Source organism: Drosophila teissieri, chromosome 2L (genome assembly GCF_016746235.2).
Source record: "Drosophila teissieri strain GT53w chromosome 2L, Prin_Dtei_1.1, whole genome shotgun sequence".
Classification (NCBI taxonomy): Eukaryota; Metazoa; Arthropoda; class Insecta; order Diptera; family Drosophilidae; genus Drosophila; species Drosophila teissieri.
Genome location: NC_053029.1, coordinates 7,295,639 through 7,311,682, shown reverse-complemented (window position 1 = coordinate 7,311,682; position 16,044 = coordinate 7,295,639). Strand labels below are relative to the sequence as shown.

Sequence of the window (16,044 nt, the reverse complement as noted above, 5' to 3'; positions counted from 1 at the left end):
TATCTCGTATCTCTCTTTTTTTTCAGCCGCCGGATATGAGTGAAGCACGCTTTTGGGTTTTATATTTTATAATATATATTTTATCCAATATTTCGTCCAAAAATTCTTTACAAATTTCTTCGAACTTACAGTTAAATGTATAGTAGAAATTATTCAAAAAATTCTCCTCACTTTCATCTTTTTCATCGTATATGATTTGTTGATTCTTTCTCTATCAAGATCATCAATATGAGAATGGTATGTATGCGCATGTGTGGTGGATGTGTGCTTGATGGGTGATGGATGTGTTTTGGGGGCTTAACCCGATCTGGAATTCAGAGGCACCAATAAAAAAAACTATTGATGCCTGCGCGTGGGTGTTTGAGTGGGGTGTAATTGCAGTGGTTGCAGTGGTGGCGTGGATGGTGGTGTCACGTGTAACTCGGACTTTTGCTTGCGTATATCTTGGATTAGGGATATGAAGTTCGTACAAAAATTGTTTAAAATATGTAAATGTTTAAAAATGTATTTTTACTTGTTTTTTGTTTTGTTTTTATCTCGTTTATCTTGTAATTGTTTGTTGTTTTACGTTGCGTTCTTTTGTTGTTGCTTGTATCGTTTGTTTTGTTTTTAATAATATGTAATATTATATATAATAATTATGAGTAGGATTATTCGCATGTAACGGGCAGTTGTTCCTGTGTTGTAACGTCTGCCGCGGCGGCATTCTTCTCCTTCAGATCCTTGGCGAGATCCACCTGTGAACGAACGATGGAAAATATTAATTGTTTATCTGGTCAAGGCTCTTTTACTTTTTTGTGTCGCATAAAAAGATTAAAAACTGAAAGCACAACAACAACAATTAAGGGGAAAGAAAGTTCGCGACAATGACAAAGGCATTCGTCGGCGCAAAAACAAAACGAAATAGTATACAAAATAATGTATTTAATAATAAGCGATTTGTGTGTGTTTTCAACATTTAGGTACAGTTGTGTATTTATGGTCTTTGGTTTTAGTGAGAGCCAAGAGTTACGACAGCCAAACAGATAATGGGTTAGGACAGAGCGGTAGATGGATTGGGAATAATTTTCTGTTTTCTAAATTTGTATTTTGGTGTGCATGTGTGGAGGATTAGGATGAATGCGTTTTAAGTTGTGTTTATGGGCTTGGTTTCTTGCGGTTAATACAATGCAGTCGCTATCCTCATTTTAGTATTACGTACTTCATTCGCTTTACATCACCAAAAAATCATGCAATCCCCGAGCAATTCAATCAACATCAATCAATGTACCAAACACTAACGAACTACGTATTAACTACGGCAACAAGCGCGCTACCAGCAGCAGAATATCTGATGCCATTCGAATGAGAAACACACACAGAGTCGAGAAAGCAGAAGAAGCACGCCCAGGACATAACTCCATGCCCACCAAATGGAGCGGCAGATGCAAGAATGGTAATATGGTGTGTTGAAGTCGATGTGTTTTGAAGAGTTGAGGTTGCAGTTTTAAGACTCACTGCCAGTTGCTATTCACCTTGTTGTTGCTCTCGCCCTCCTGTTCCGTGGGTCTCACATCCAACTCTACCAGCAGATCGCCACCTGCTTTGGTAATCGGGGCATCCAGATCGCTAATGATGTTTTCAACCAGGTCGATTTCATTCTCCTTATCGTTATCGCTATGCGCCTCCTCGGATATAACTTGCTGTTCTGATGTCTCTTGTTCGGTGGTCTCCTCAACAGCTGATGGCTGTTCTGGGAGGATTTCATCCTGATTTTCGATTGCCGCCTCGTCGTCGGAGACTGCAGAGGATTCAACAACGTTGGAGCTGATGCTAACCGTTTCTTTTTGGACTTCAAAAGCAACATCATCGTTTACTTCCGCCGGATCAATGGGAGCTGGAACTGGGAAAGACTCTCCTTCGTCGGGTGTGGCTTGGTCCTCGATAGTTTCCTGAACCTCATCAGCAGTAGGAGAGGGAGGCGTTACCTCAACGTTTTGAACAGTTAAAACTTCCTCAACTTTAACCGTGGAGCTGGATTCCTCCACTTCAACCGTGGAGCTGGATTCCTCCACTTCAACCGTAGAGCTGGATTCCTCCACTTCAACCGTGGAGCTGGACTCTTCAACTGTTTCGGGTACAGAATCCACCTTGGCCTCCTCCTCTTGTTTCTCTTTTTCGGTGACAATTTCTGCTGCCTGTTCAGTGATTTCAGCCACCATGCTGATAGCCTGCTGTTCGATCTCATCGGGCTTTGTTTCGTTTTCTTCAGGGACGTTAGGGGTAACCTGCTCCTCGATAACATCCTCGGACAGCACAAATGCGGAGACACGAGACGGAGGCGGGGATTTGGGCAATGGAGGTGGCGGACTGCTGCTTCTCGTTTCCACAATAACGGATTCAGATTCAACTTCGACCACCTGTTCAGTTTTCACTTCAGAAACTTCTGGTACGGATTCAGTTTCAGCTTTAGACACTTCAACTACGGTCTGAGCTTCAACTTCGGGAATTTCAACCACCGGTTCAGTATCCACTTGGGAAACCTCAGCCACGGGTTCAACAGGGGAAATGGAAACGGGGACTTCGACTTCGGTGGACACAGAAGCAACAACCACGAATCCCTCGGCCTCCGTCTCAGTCTCCGTTTCGGCTTCAAGTTCGCTGCTAACCGCCTTGATGATTGCTGCCACAACTTCCTCTTCCGCTTGGCTGGGGGTCACTGTTTCAATCACTTCACTGCTGGCCTGCGTGTGGGAGGTGGGAAGGATCGTGTTGGTTTTTTTGGTTAGGATTGTTTGGGTCTGAACTAACTCTGCGGCTGCTACAACGGTCTCGGTCACAGTGCTTGTGCAAGTTCTTTCTGTTTCTGTACTTATAGTTTTTAGTGCAGTGTTCTCTGTGATTTCGGTTGTATTTGTTGTTGTTGTACTTGTATTTACAGTGTAGTTTTTGCTGTTGTGTTGTGTGGTGCTGTCTGTTCGTGTGTGGTTCTTTACCTCAATTTGCTGTCCCTTCTCAATCTCCGTGGCCACAGGAGTGGGCGGGGGCGTGGTGGTGCCATTGGTGCCATTCTGGTGCGGCTGCTCGTCATCAACGTTGCTCGGAATGTTGTCAGCGACAGGTGCTGTCTCGGTCACTGGGGACTCGGCCAGTCCGTTGCTTGATCCGTTGGTCAGCGCCTCTCCGGCTCCATGTCCATTGGTAACCACTTCGGGCTCTGGCTGGCTCTCTTTCACGGGTACTTCTTCGGTGGCAGTGGTGTTCGACTCGGTGGCAGTGACTGTGGCTGGTTCCTCGGCGGGCTTGGGCTTCGCCGCTTCCTCAACTGTGGCAGGGGCTGGCGCCGCCTTTTCGGCTTCTCCGTTGGCCTGTTTCTCCTGTTCGGTCGCCGATCCGTTCTCGGTGGGCTTCTCATCCTTGGACGCCGGCTCGCTGGTGGCAGTGGCAGTCTGATGATATTCAGAGATGTTAAAAAATTAATTTTTCACTATTTAGACAGTCAACTCACCTCAGCTGGCTTTTCAGCCTCGCCATTTGTAGCGACCGATGGTTCTGCGGGAGCCGCATCTGCAGAAGGAGCTGCCTCTGCTTCGGCCGTCGTGGGCGACGTTGTGCCAGAGGTGGGGGACGTAGCCTCCTCCGACTTGGCCGGTTTCTGTTTGTCCTTCTTGCCAAAGGAGATGCTTCGGAAGGACCACTTCTTTTTGACCTTGTCCTTCTTGGACTTGGACTTGATGCTTTCGTCTGCCAGCGGAGTGATATCCTCACCAGCAGCAGCCTCCTTGGGCGATCCCTCCTCGCTCTTCGCCGTTTCAGCGGCCGCATCGCCACCCTCAGCGACTGCGGCATTCTTTTCGGTGGTCAGATCTTTGTCGTTCTCAGAATGCTCCTCACTTTCCTTTTTCTATTAAGGGGAATAATGAGACATCAGGCATGAGCTGTACACTTTTGTAAATATGATTAGCTTACCTCTACCGCCGCCGCTTCATCACCACCCTCTTTGGGCGTGGCAGCATCTCCGTTCACAGCCGGCGCGTCCGTCTTCTGATCCACATCAATTTTCTCCACCTTGCCGGCGACCTCATCGCCCTCTCCGACCTTCTTGGGATCGGTGGTGATGTCGATTGAACGCTTGCTCTGAGCTTTACCCATTTTTTCCTGCTGATCCTCCTTTAGTCGCTAGTGTAAACTGAAAGCAAATGAAGTGAGTAATTAGTTTAAATGTGAAACATTGTAGAGTCGGAAATGGCACAAGTACGGCGGCACTTTTTATTTTTAGATAGTGTTTCTCCTATTTTTTGCGATTGACATTTTCACTGAGACGCACTCTAGATCTTTCAATGCAATTCGATGACCTCATTAAGGATTGTCGATTGCATCCACCACTTAGGGCTTATCAAATAAGCTAGACCGTGAAGAAAACAAGTGCGATAATGTGTATTTACTTTGAAAAGATTTCTTGAAGCAATATTTGGAAATAATATTGGCGATGTGTTTATTAACTATGTTACCTACATTTTAAAGAATGTTCTCTAATATATTATTTTTTAATTGTAATAAAATGTATACTACTATCGTCTCCAATCACCCAATAAATACTGTATCGGCCCAAACAGACGGCAGTAATCGTGAACAATATCAGCGCCTCAAATGATTCATCGACACTTGAATGTTTTTCATTTTGCTGGGAAGTTTATATGAAACAACGAAACAGACACCGCAGCAAAGAAAAAGAGAAAAGGGGAGGAGGGTTTTTTTTAGCAAGCAATGCGTCATGTTCAAGTAAAATCGAATTACACACACAACATTTTTGCCAGAGTGAATGAAACAGAAACCGTAGCAAAGAACCAACATTTTTGGGCGGTTAGAGGTGGCTCAGCAAGAAGTTTTTGCATTTTTAGGGGTTGTAAGTGGGAAATAAAACGGGGAAGGTGTGTGCAGCGAAAAAATGGCGGCAAACACACACACATCACACCGACCCACACAGACAACAAAGGCTAAAAGAGCAGCTGTTCCGACCGCTTTATCTCGACCCTGTGAATCAACAGCCTCCCACATCCCACCCATCCACATACTCTCCCCACCATCCAATTCCACTTCCACTTTTTAACAGACACACACGCACGACCGGCACGTGGGGCGCCATATGCAAATTAAGAATTCTCCGGGAATCCATCAGTGACTCATTAGCGTCAATTTATTATTGCCTAGTTAGTTGGACGTGAGTCAAGACGTGGCTGAGGCAGGAAGCAAAATATAATTAACGAACTGAATGATTCCCGTTTGGTAGGTGCGAATAAAAACGTTCTGACATTGGAGTTTCGCCGAAGAGCTTTGACTCACTTTTGATGTCTAAGGCGTTGTCAACTAAATAAAGGTGTGAGCAATATGTCACTGTCTTTATCAATTACGGTATAAAAATGAATGAAAACAAAAAACAGAATAACTTGAGCATGCCCCTTCTCTTCAATACCTCGTACTTGAAACTATATTTGGAACAGCAAACCTCTTAAGGTTTGGAATTCCGATTAGAAATAACACCAAAAGCTTCAAATTTGCACCGAAAGCAAACAATCGTGCACTCGGCACATATACATCATATCAATTTAAATACGTAACAAGCAAAAGAGACCTCAAGTTTCAAGACTCTATGGGTTCAACGAACCCAGCACAGCAATTAATACGAGACAACCCGACACAATACCATACGTATACCATACAATACCGGGCCAACTGAAGCAGCTCCTCGGTTATGTATTTCGATCGGAGTGATAGCGGAGCGAGCCACATATCCGATGGATGGGCAAAGAATGAGGCTATTAATTCCTGCCCTATGTCTATCCAAACCGGATGAGTAATGGCCGAAATATGCCGAAATACTCCCCCATCGCGCCCACTGAATTTGGTCATAGAAGGTAATAACATAAAAGCGCAAGTAAACTGGCGCGCATGACGCATCAAGCAAAAGGACATCGAGAGAGCAAAAGAGAAAGAGAGAGAGCAGAGAGCGTGAGTAAGGAAGGAAGGACTCTAGAGTGCGAGGGTTGCCGGCATTTGCCGGCAGGGAACTACAACAATAATAACAAAGTTAACGGGTCTGGTCATTGCACGTTGCCATGCCAACTTAGCAACAACTGTTGTTTCTCCCTCTTCTTCCTTCTCTTCCACTTTATCGTCAACGTCCCCATCCACATCCCCATCCCCATCCTCGTCTCTGCCCACAACCCCCTGCGGTGGGGCGTGTGAAAATAATTGAGTGCGGTCCAACGTTTATTCGATGCATTAGGACACACATGCATAGCGTTGCCAGATCACCCCGAAAATACTTCCTTTGAGTGGAAAACTCAAACTTAAGCATTCTGAAACTATTGTAAAACATCTTATAACAAATTTTGTTTCTTTATATCGTAATTAATTCAAAATGTCTTATTTCGTCAAGTAGACTGCGATTGAATGTGTAAAATTCAAATTAATACCCTCTAGTTTTCCAAATTGATTCAGGAGGCGGGGAGTTTGAAGTTATGGAGTGAAGTGCCTCCAAGGGTGGAGGACCGGCTAAATGTGTAATCTATGAAAATGACTTAATGGCGACAACAACGACAGTTTTCGGGGCCTTTGTGTCTCAGTTTTTATTAGTTTAATTCAATTAGACATGGCTTTTGACATGTGCGCCCACTTTCACACGCCCTCCCCTCATTTAGCTCCCTTCCCCCTTCTCTCCAACTGTCGAGCCGATGGACGACAAAGGAAAACGCAGAGCAGAGCTCCCAAGCTCACAAAACAGCAGCCGCGGTCTATAAATAAAAGCGCATTTATCAACAATGGAGTGTGTTCGAAAATAAAATAAAAGAAGCAACAGCACAAAGAGGCGTGAGTGTGAGCTTCAATTCATTCCCATTCCCATTCCCCCTGCCTTTCGGACGCAGCCGCCTATCAATTTTGACACTCCAAGCTGTTGTGTATCACTTTGCTGCTCCTGCATTCTTCTGCGAATAGTGCTGACGAAAGAAACTCGGCTAAATAATATGAGTAAACAACGTTGAGAAAATGAAAATACACTGGATTATATCTTATTCAAACAGTTCCCATACCATCGATGCATCTTTATTTCCCTAACATTACGAATTGAAAAATAATACTAATCTGACTAGCGGTGGGATTTGAAACCGGGTTTTTGTTGTTAGAGGTGCTAGCGATTGACCATTTCATCTTACAATATATATTTTGCTAATAGACGTTGTGTTAAGAGGAAATTATATACAAATCTTTCAGATTTATAAAATTTGATAGATAGCTGATTTTGGAATATAGCTAAGAAATAGCCAAGCTGTCAACTCAGTCGCCTCCTTCCAACGCTATCAATCCATCTGGCCGTCTCATTCTCGCCTGCCGGCGAGGGAGCGATGAGACGTTTTGATACGTAAATTAAATTGATTGTGCTGGAATGTGCCGGCTGAGTGACCGTCTGAATGTCTAGCCGGCCGGCCGGTCAAACAAATTAATGTGTGTGCGTTTGGGAGATGCTGGCCTGGCTTGTTAAAGCGCAGGCGCAGAGCCACCATTCCCATCCATTCTCCATTCCAATAAACCCATTTGGACTCACTCCCTCCAAGATCAGTGGCAGTGTGGCATCATGATGTGTACATTGTTGTGCAATTAAAATTTAAAAGTTTCACCATTTGTGGTAGGGACAATGTCTGAGAGCAGAGTGCATGCGCACCAGCGCAATTGAACTTTTATAAACTAATCAAGAGAGATCGTTAATGGCATCGCTCACACACATCAAACATCCATCCATCCATCTATCCATCCATCCACCCAACCGTCTGTCCATACGTCAGTCCGTCCAGCCATCCTCCTCTCAATTGAGTGGAAAGTTTCCCTCAATCAGGCTCAAGTAGACCCAAGTTTCGAGTGGGAGAACAATAAGACGGCGCGGAAGGAGCAGCAGAAGAAAGCAGAGTGCACTTTCGTTGCATTGTTGCCTTCGCTGCCGCTGATAAGCCACGCCTAAGCCGCAATCAGGCGATGCATTTCGCTTTATTGAGCGCATATACTGTACTGACTGTGCCGTCGCAGTCCACTTTAATTGTCATCAAGAAACATTCTTGTTGTGGCCCCCCACGCAAAAAGTATGCACACTCACACACACGCACACCCACAATGCGGATGCAATCTTATTGGCAAGCTAAAAAAAGATTAAGATTATGATTCCCAAAAAGCGTGCGAAAGGAATGTATTCTTCCTATAATAAGAAACAAATTTAAAGACATTTTTAACCAAAAATATATAATTGCTTAGCATTTAAAACAAAGGGTAGAATAAATACATAAAAAAAAAAAAAATTAAAATAAAAAAACTTTTAGTCTAGACGCAGTGGATTTTATTACTATCACATTGATCAGTAAAATCCCAGTGCTATTTTTGCTTATCAAAATCTTATAAATAGACGCAAAACTCATACTAAATCAATTTCAATAATCGCAGATGCTACAGATAAATTTAAATATTTAACTGTTCCGACTGGAAAATAAGTTTGCATGCAAATACCCCATGTCCAACACCACAAAGAGTTCTCGTGCTTTTTAGCCCGAATTGGGCCTTGTCAACGGTTTAAGCCAAACCACTAAGCCAAAAATATGCAAGAACCAGAAGGCAATAACGAAACCGAGAAGAGCAATGGGCCAGGCCACTATATCAAAACATTGACAACAGGCCGAGTGTCTCAAGTAACCACCGGATACAATTGTTGTTGCTGGGCGAGAGTGCTGTACTGGAGTTGTGGCATAATGAAAATGATACGATACGTAAAATGAATGCATTCCATAATTAGTAGCAAGTACACACACTCCCATACACACATATCACACGCACAAGTTGACAAGACCCAAAGAAAAGAGAAAATATTTTTTTCAATTATCATTTCCGGTCAATTCGGAATGTTCTGTACGGACAGCGGACAACGGACAACCTCCCTCCCCTTTTCAGTTTCGTGTGTCTTTACAATCACATTTGATATGGATACATTCACATGGCCAAAAATAAAATATAGAATCATTGTTAACGGTACCCAGAAACCTATTCTTCTATATCTGTATTAATAATGACGATAACACCAGAGGAAGTCGTGTTTCGGTTGCGATTGGGAAGTGGGGGGAGTTTAGTGTGCAGGAACACGGCTCTTCAATTGATAAATGCAGCCAGTGTTCGTAGGAAAACAAAGGAAAACCATATCAGCAAGTGATTCACTAAATGCGGGGGATTCACTAAGATCGGGTGCTACGTGATTAATATATGTACCACCCATGTTTAAGCGAAACATTTCACCCGAATTTAGGCATGTTTGGCCAGTCTCGGTGATCTTGGCAAACATTACCTGCCCCACGAAATACGGACTTGCAGAGTGTACACATTGTGGAGACGTGCTCCAGTCAAGTTTTTCACAACATGACAGCAGATACAGATACGACCGGCTTATCTAGCCGGTTTTTATCATATCTTCAAGATATTCTCGTACTTTGCCACACACAAGCAAACATGCATAGAATGGAAAGAAGAAAGAATGGGGCATATTGTCGGGGAATGGGGCATCAATCGTTAAATTAGACGCACTTGAAAATATCTTCTTCCTCTTGGCCTGCCATTCAAAACCTATCAAAACCGCTGAACAATCGGCATCACACACATATGTACGAAATATAATGAGACCCAAAACGCATAAAATCATCAGCAAGAACCGTAAAATTTTATGAGCTCGTTGAGAACGTCCGATATGTCTTTGTACGAACGTTCCTTCACTATTAACATATATGTATTTACGTATGTATGTATGATGGCTAGAAGCGTATGCCAACTTCTTTTTGCAAGGCGCAAAACCCGAAATGGCCTAAGAAATATGTTGCCGTGGGGCCGTATGTGTGTATGGTACTTGAAAATATTTCAACAATGTGTAATCTGGAAGACAAGTAGCAATGATGGAAGAACCCTAGTTTTTGTAGCGAAGAAAATTACACTTCAGGGCATGAGATACGGTTGTTCTAATGGAAGATGGGTGCACAGTTCTTTTTGTACTTTCTAATTCCGTTGGAAGATATCAACTTGTGTTAAGACTTAAAAAACCATGGCAATGCTTTAATATAGTTAATGCTGATATGAAGAGATAAAGTCCATTTGTTTAACTTTCTCATTCCGTCTGGAGTAGTTATCTAATTTTGATAACTTTTTAAAAACTTTCTGATTAAGAACCATTTGTATAGTATAGATAAAATTAACTAACTATTAAATTCTTACTGGAGACTATTCTGGATGGATGTATGCACATTTAACATCAGTCTATTACACCTTTCCGTCAGCTAATATACCCTCCCCACTCACACATTACAGGGTATCAAATGAGCGCGCACTTAAATCAACTACGCTGTGGGCCGTTGTTGAAAATAATTACAATAAATATTTGAATATTCAAAGCTTGGGGGCTTCCTTTTTTTCTTTATAGACAAGAAAGGGCGGAAAAGCGGGAATAAGCGAATAAGTGCCAATAAATTTGTCGCCTGCCCACGCAGAGTCACCTCTTCTTCTTCAGCTTCTCCTTCTTCGTTTTCATGGCTCAGTGGAAAAAGGATAAAAACGAAGACAAAGTGAATCGGAGGAAAGCAGCAACGAAAAAAGAACCAGAGCGCCCACTAAACCGGTTCGCTTTTCTTCTCTTTTCCTGCTGCTCCAACTCTCTTTGCTGATTCTCTCGGTCTCCTGTTCTCACTCTCTCCCTCTCTTTCTCTACCGTTGCGGTTAATTAAAACTCCGAGAGGCGTGCGACAGTTGTAAGTTGTGTATTAAAAAGTGGTAACAACAACAAGTTAGCTAGCGTGGCCAATTAGCATTCATTTTCCGCAAAGAGCAGCAGCCGTACACAGCTTTTCTGATTAGAAATTCACAGTGGGCACTCGAAGTGTGTCTGTTGTAAACGGATCCTCTTTGATTTTATACATAATTCATTAGACCCCTTTGGTGCTGCGTTTGCTGTCTCATTCTTCGATTTCCGGTACTTACTATTTTTGCCAACCGCGCGGGTGGTCTCTTTCTCTCTCTCTTAACTGGGTGAAAATAACTGTGGTAACTGTGCAATTAACTAGTGAGAGTAATAGTTTAGTCGTTTGGCACTCCGCGTCGTTTAGCTTGTTTTATTTGTGTGTGCAGGCTGGAGTTGAATTCCCACGAGAACCGTTAAAGTCGAGCGAAAAACGATGACTGAGAGAGTGAGTTGCGATCAATGGCAGAAACTTCTCTTGCAGCCGGCAGAGACTGCGACGTCAGCGGCGGCAGAGGCAGCGACGTCAGCCGGAAGCAGAGGAGTCGGAAAAAAAAATAGAAGCAAAGAAATGCGGGCATACTCACACACATACACACTTACTGACCGTCAGCTGCCGATAAAGATAAAGGCGTGCTCCTGGTGCCCCCCAACTCCACCTCTCCCTTTCACCACCCCTCCCTCCATAACCCACTACCAATGTTCCATCTGATTCTTCTTCCTCTTCTCACTCCTTAGTCAATAACAAACTAATGAGCCTTGGCGGCGTCGATGCGTATGCTTTATTGCTTTATTTTGCTGCCATTCACACAATGACCCCACATGCAACAGCAAAAGCAACAAAAACAGAGGCAAGCGCAGGCAGCGGGAATAAACAATATGCAAGGGGGAGCCTCGCACTCGCACACACACAGAGAGACAAAATGAAGAGAAAGAGAAGGCGTGAAGAATCACCGAAATACCAAAATATGTGGTGTAACAGTCAACGGGACTCTTGTATTGTTATTTAATTATCGCTCTCGAATGGGAAAGTAATTGTGTATCGTGGATTGGGATTGCATTTCGTGGGGGTACTCCACTCCAATTTAAGATAAATCTCTGCTGTGGTCGCGGGGTTAATGGAAGTGACTTCTGTTGAAAGTGGTTTCCATAGAACTACGATCAAATCTAATGGATTCAATCCAATCTGTTTCGGACAGAGAAATTATACATTAAATAATCAAACATACATTAACTTTAGAAGCACAGCTTTGACTACAATCTATACCAGTATTACCAAGTAAATTCAGACAAACTGCCACACATAGAGATCAGATATATTATCAGATATTATAATGGAAACAGTTGGTTATTTGTGAAACAATTGATACTACATGTTTATTGTTTCGATTACTGTATTACTGTACCTTCGCGGACTGAGAACAAATAGCGGCTTTGATAAGGAGCGCGAAATAAGTAAATCAGAAAACCGCAACAACGAAATCGAATGCCACCAAAAGCTTGAATTCGAATAAAATTCATGATCGGGGGAGTGGGGGATATGATGGAGACCGGATCGCATTAAATCCGACCAGGGCCGCTTATCTTCGCCTCGGACGCTATTTGTTTATTTATTTTGATTTCTGGGGCCTACTGCGATTGATTTTTAGTGCGGACTACACATATTTTTCTATTTTCCACATTTCTGTTGATTTGGCATTAATACAATGCCCATTCGGCACGCCAAATGCCTCCCAAAACCAACAACAGCAAACACCACAAATAATGTGCACCCCAGCAATTATGATAGTGTGCCTGAAACCATACCGAATTCCTGTGGAATTAGTGGCCTCAAGTGGTCGAACCGAGGGCTACATACCATACATATATCCCTCTAGTTATTCGAGAAGAAAACGCGAAATGAAAATCAGCTCAATCTGCAAACGTTTTCCACTCAGCACAGCACAGCGGCAGCCTTCGAACATCTTTCACACAGATGTTTGCATATGAAATGAGAAATTCGCTCGCCTTCTGTGCCCACAATATAGATACGGATGTATGGCAGCGGTGACAAGGGACCTCTCAACACTTGGGCTTACACACACACACCCATATACGCAACCCATGCTCCCCAATTGAGATTCGGACTTTGAGCTTCATATGTTTAGCACAAATACGCTGGGCAGACCTGTGTCTCCGTTCTGCGAATCATTAGATCGGATGGGTTACTTCCAAAGTCACAATGTCAGTCATTCCAGGAAGTAGCTAAATCGCTATTGATATATAATTACGATGTTAACAAACATAAGCCCTCCTTCCTAGAATCATTCAAGTTATAAACATTACATTTAAATGTCCTACAAATCCGAAAATATGTTTCATACATGCCTTGCCACCTTTACTGCCCCAACAAAATCCATAACCATATGCGAACCTCCCTAAAGCTGCTATTACTTCTTAGAATATCAAGCTACGTTTTACGCTCATAAGGTTGTATTGGAATTGCGTTTGTTTCCTAATGTTTATTTCCTAATAATTCGTAGCTAAAGACACTAATCGACAGCTTTAAGGCCAATTGTGCGATCGAGCTCTGCTGGTTAACCGCAAATCGCACTTGACGAAACGGCATGTTTGTCCCCAGTTCCTCCCCCCTCCGTATCGCAATGCAATATTTACTCGAGTTTGAGCAAACGTTGACAAATTCGCCAATAAAGGCGAGAGCAAAAAGCATTATACTCGTCCTCAGTGAACGACTTGCAAATATGTACACGAAATTCGACCCGACTTCAAGGGAAACCCGCCACAAATTCTATGGAGCGCCCCTTCCTTCTTGGCAATAAACCAATTTCAAAGATACATTCGGTGGCCGGTTGCCGACCGCTACCTGAAATCACAGCGCAATAATTTAATTTGCTTTAATTTCGGGAGTGGGGGAAATTCAGAATGCATATTCCATTCCACTTCATGACGCAAATCGAATTACAACTATTTTCAAAATTTTCACAGTTCTGGGTCATTGACAAATATAATTAACAGAATATTGGGTCAGATCAGATTAGAACAAAAGAAGTGAATTAAATTCAAAATATTCGATTTGAGTTTACCAGTACTGAGGATTTGCTCTTAAATGCGCTTACAAACTTAGGAGCTTAAAATTAGTAAAGACAAAAATGTAACATTTTTAGTCTTCTGAAATTAAAGTATCATATTTGCATGCATATTTTTGTATGGTCATTTACAAACAGGCGACTAACATATAAGCGTTACAGGTATTAGCATTCCGCGTTGCAAGTAGTTCATAAAATTCCCTCCGCTGCAATATAAATTGCAGTTGACAATCGAAAATCTTATGATTGCGTTTCTGCTTCTTCCTCCTCGGCCTCTGCCCACCCACTCCATTCGTAAAGGACTCACACATGCAGCGTGGCACGCACACCGGCACACTACGCCAGGCACGCAAGCACATACACACACACAAAGGCATGTAGGCGACGCCAGCTAGGGCGGTGGCTGTCTGCCCGTCTGCGATTGAGCGATTGAACGACTGAGTGAGTGACGGACTGACGGACGGACGAACTGACAAACCGACGCTGCAGAAAGTGCGACGCAGTTTTTCGCAACAAAAGTGTAGAAAAAACAAAAAGACGATCCTCGTATCGATAATCTGAGTAAACTGAGACGCAAAAGGGAAAGACAGGCAGAACGGAACACATACAAAGATCAAATGCCCACAGTGGGCACTCGCTATGTGCATGCACCTTGCACAAGGATGCTTGCCCGAGAAGGCGAAACATGTTGGCAAGTGTAATCAGGCGTACAATGCAAACAAAGAGGAGACAACGACAATGAACCAGAAGTCAAGGCGAAGCGATGGCACAAAGGACCAGAGCGAAGAGCGGGCAAGGCGAAGGAAGGCGAGGCACAAAAAGGAGAGAGAGGGAGTGCGATTGAGCCGGAGAGACAGAGTGAGAGAGCAAAACGGATACAAATACAAAGCCACACCGGCATGGTGTTCGCCTCTGCCGCCGTCGCTGCCTGCGCCTCTGCTGCGGACGCCGACGTGGTGGCAACGCCGACGCATTGAAGGCGGCACACCCAAAAATTTTGTAAAAAGGCAACTACTCCAAAGTGGCGAAATTCGAAAAGATGTATATGCGGGGGCGGGGTTAATGACAAAGAAAGTTCTTCTCAAATGCATAAAACTCCATTTAAAGATCTCTTTTACTCTTTGCTTCTCCCATTCTTCACCGTTCACGCATACTAAGCCGCCTTCCATGGCGTCCTTTTTCCTGCCTGTGTGTGTGTGCGTCGGCGGGCGTCTCTTTTACGAACACTTGTGCCTCAAATACAGTTAGCATTTCATTAAACCAGTTAGTAACTTTTCTTCGAAAACTCTTTGTCTCCTTTTTAATCACAATTCCTTCGAAACAAACGCGAAATTTAGAGCGGGTATACAGAATTTCAAAAGTAGCACCACTCACGCACACACACACACGCAAGCCGTCTGCCTGCTTGGCTTTGGTTTCTTTTTCATTTTTTTTTAAATAAACGCCTTTTTTTTTGATCTTATGACTTAAAGTGCAATTTACCTGGCTCGATTCTCTCGGTTTCGGTTTAAAAACACACGCACTTGCTTCTTTCTTTGCTTTGCGATTCTACACTGGCAGCAGCTCTTTTTGCCTGCTTTCCGTTTCGGTTTCTTTTCTCGTTCTTGTTGCGCGCTCCACAAATAAAAAATGTCCGCTCTGGTCTGGTATTTTCGTGGCGTTAGGGTGTTTTTGTTGTTAAAACGCGTTAGTGCCTCGGGACTAGCAATGGTGCTGTCCACGAGGTTGATTTCCCGCCGAGTGATTGACCTGTGTGATTGACATGGTTAATGAATTTTATTGTATATTTAAGGGTACACATTTTATTAAAATTTTAAATCGGTTTATTTCTCAAATTTTTTGAGACACGACATCTGTACTCGTTTTATTATTTGCCACTTACAGAAATATTTACAATTATAATGATTCAAACAATAATCGTAATACCTTGCTGCAAAAATACATACCAGTAATCAATCTTATAGATTTAGTCTATTATGAGAGTTCTTTTAACTAATTAATTACACTTATTAAGCATACATCTTGTAGCTACAATTGCAGAATTAATTGTGTTTCTTTAATTTGAAAGAAAGAAGAAAAATTAAAAAAATGTAATTTATAATATTGTAATGGATTTATTCCAATTTATTCTTATGTTCTGTAAATGATAATATTAATACAAGTAGTAGTAAT

General features: G+C 42.9%; 1 protein-coding gene across 3 annotated transcripts; it reads right to left on the bottom strand.

The window, feature by feature from the left end:
• Positions 1–57: 57 nt before the first annotated feature.
• On the bottom strand, positions 58–15,511 carry LOC122620892 (A-kinase anchor protein 200). Of its 3 annotated transcripts, none has more exons than XM_043798568.1 (6): positions 15,355–15,511; positions 3,949–4,168; positions 3,488–3,883; positions 2,976–3,428; positions 1,515–2,723; positions 58–737 (listed from the first exon to the last, which is right to left on the bottom strand). In XM_043798568.1, exons 2-6 carry the CDS (start codon positions 4,129–4,131, stop codon positions 651–653), a joined length of 2,328 nt encoding a protein of 775 aa, XP_043654503.1. In that variant the 5' UTR covers positions 4,132–4,168; positions 15,355–15,511; the 3' UTR covers positions 58–650. The 3 variants fall into 3 exon arrangements, with proteins under 3 accessions (XP_043654503.1, XP_043654512.1, XP_043654520.1); XM_043798577.1 differs by lacking the exon at positions 15,355–15,511 and adding an exon at positions 11,029–11,215; XM_043798585.1 differs by lacking the exon at positions 1,515–2,723 and having other exon boundaries at positions 15,355–15,510.
• Positions 15,512–16,044: the final 533 nt, after the last annotated feature.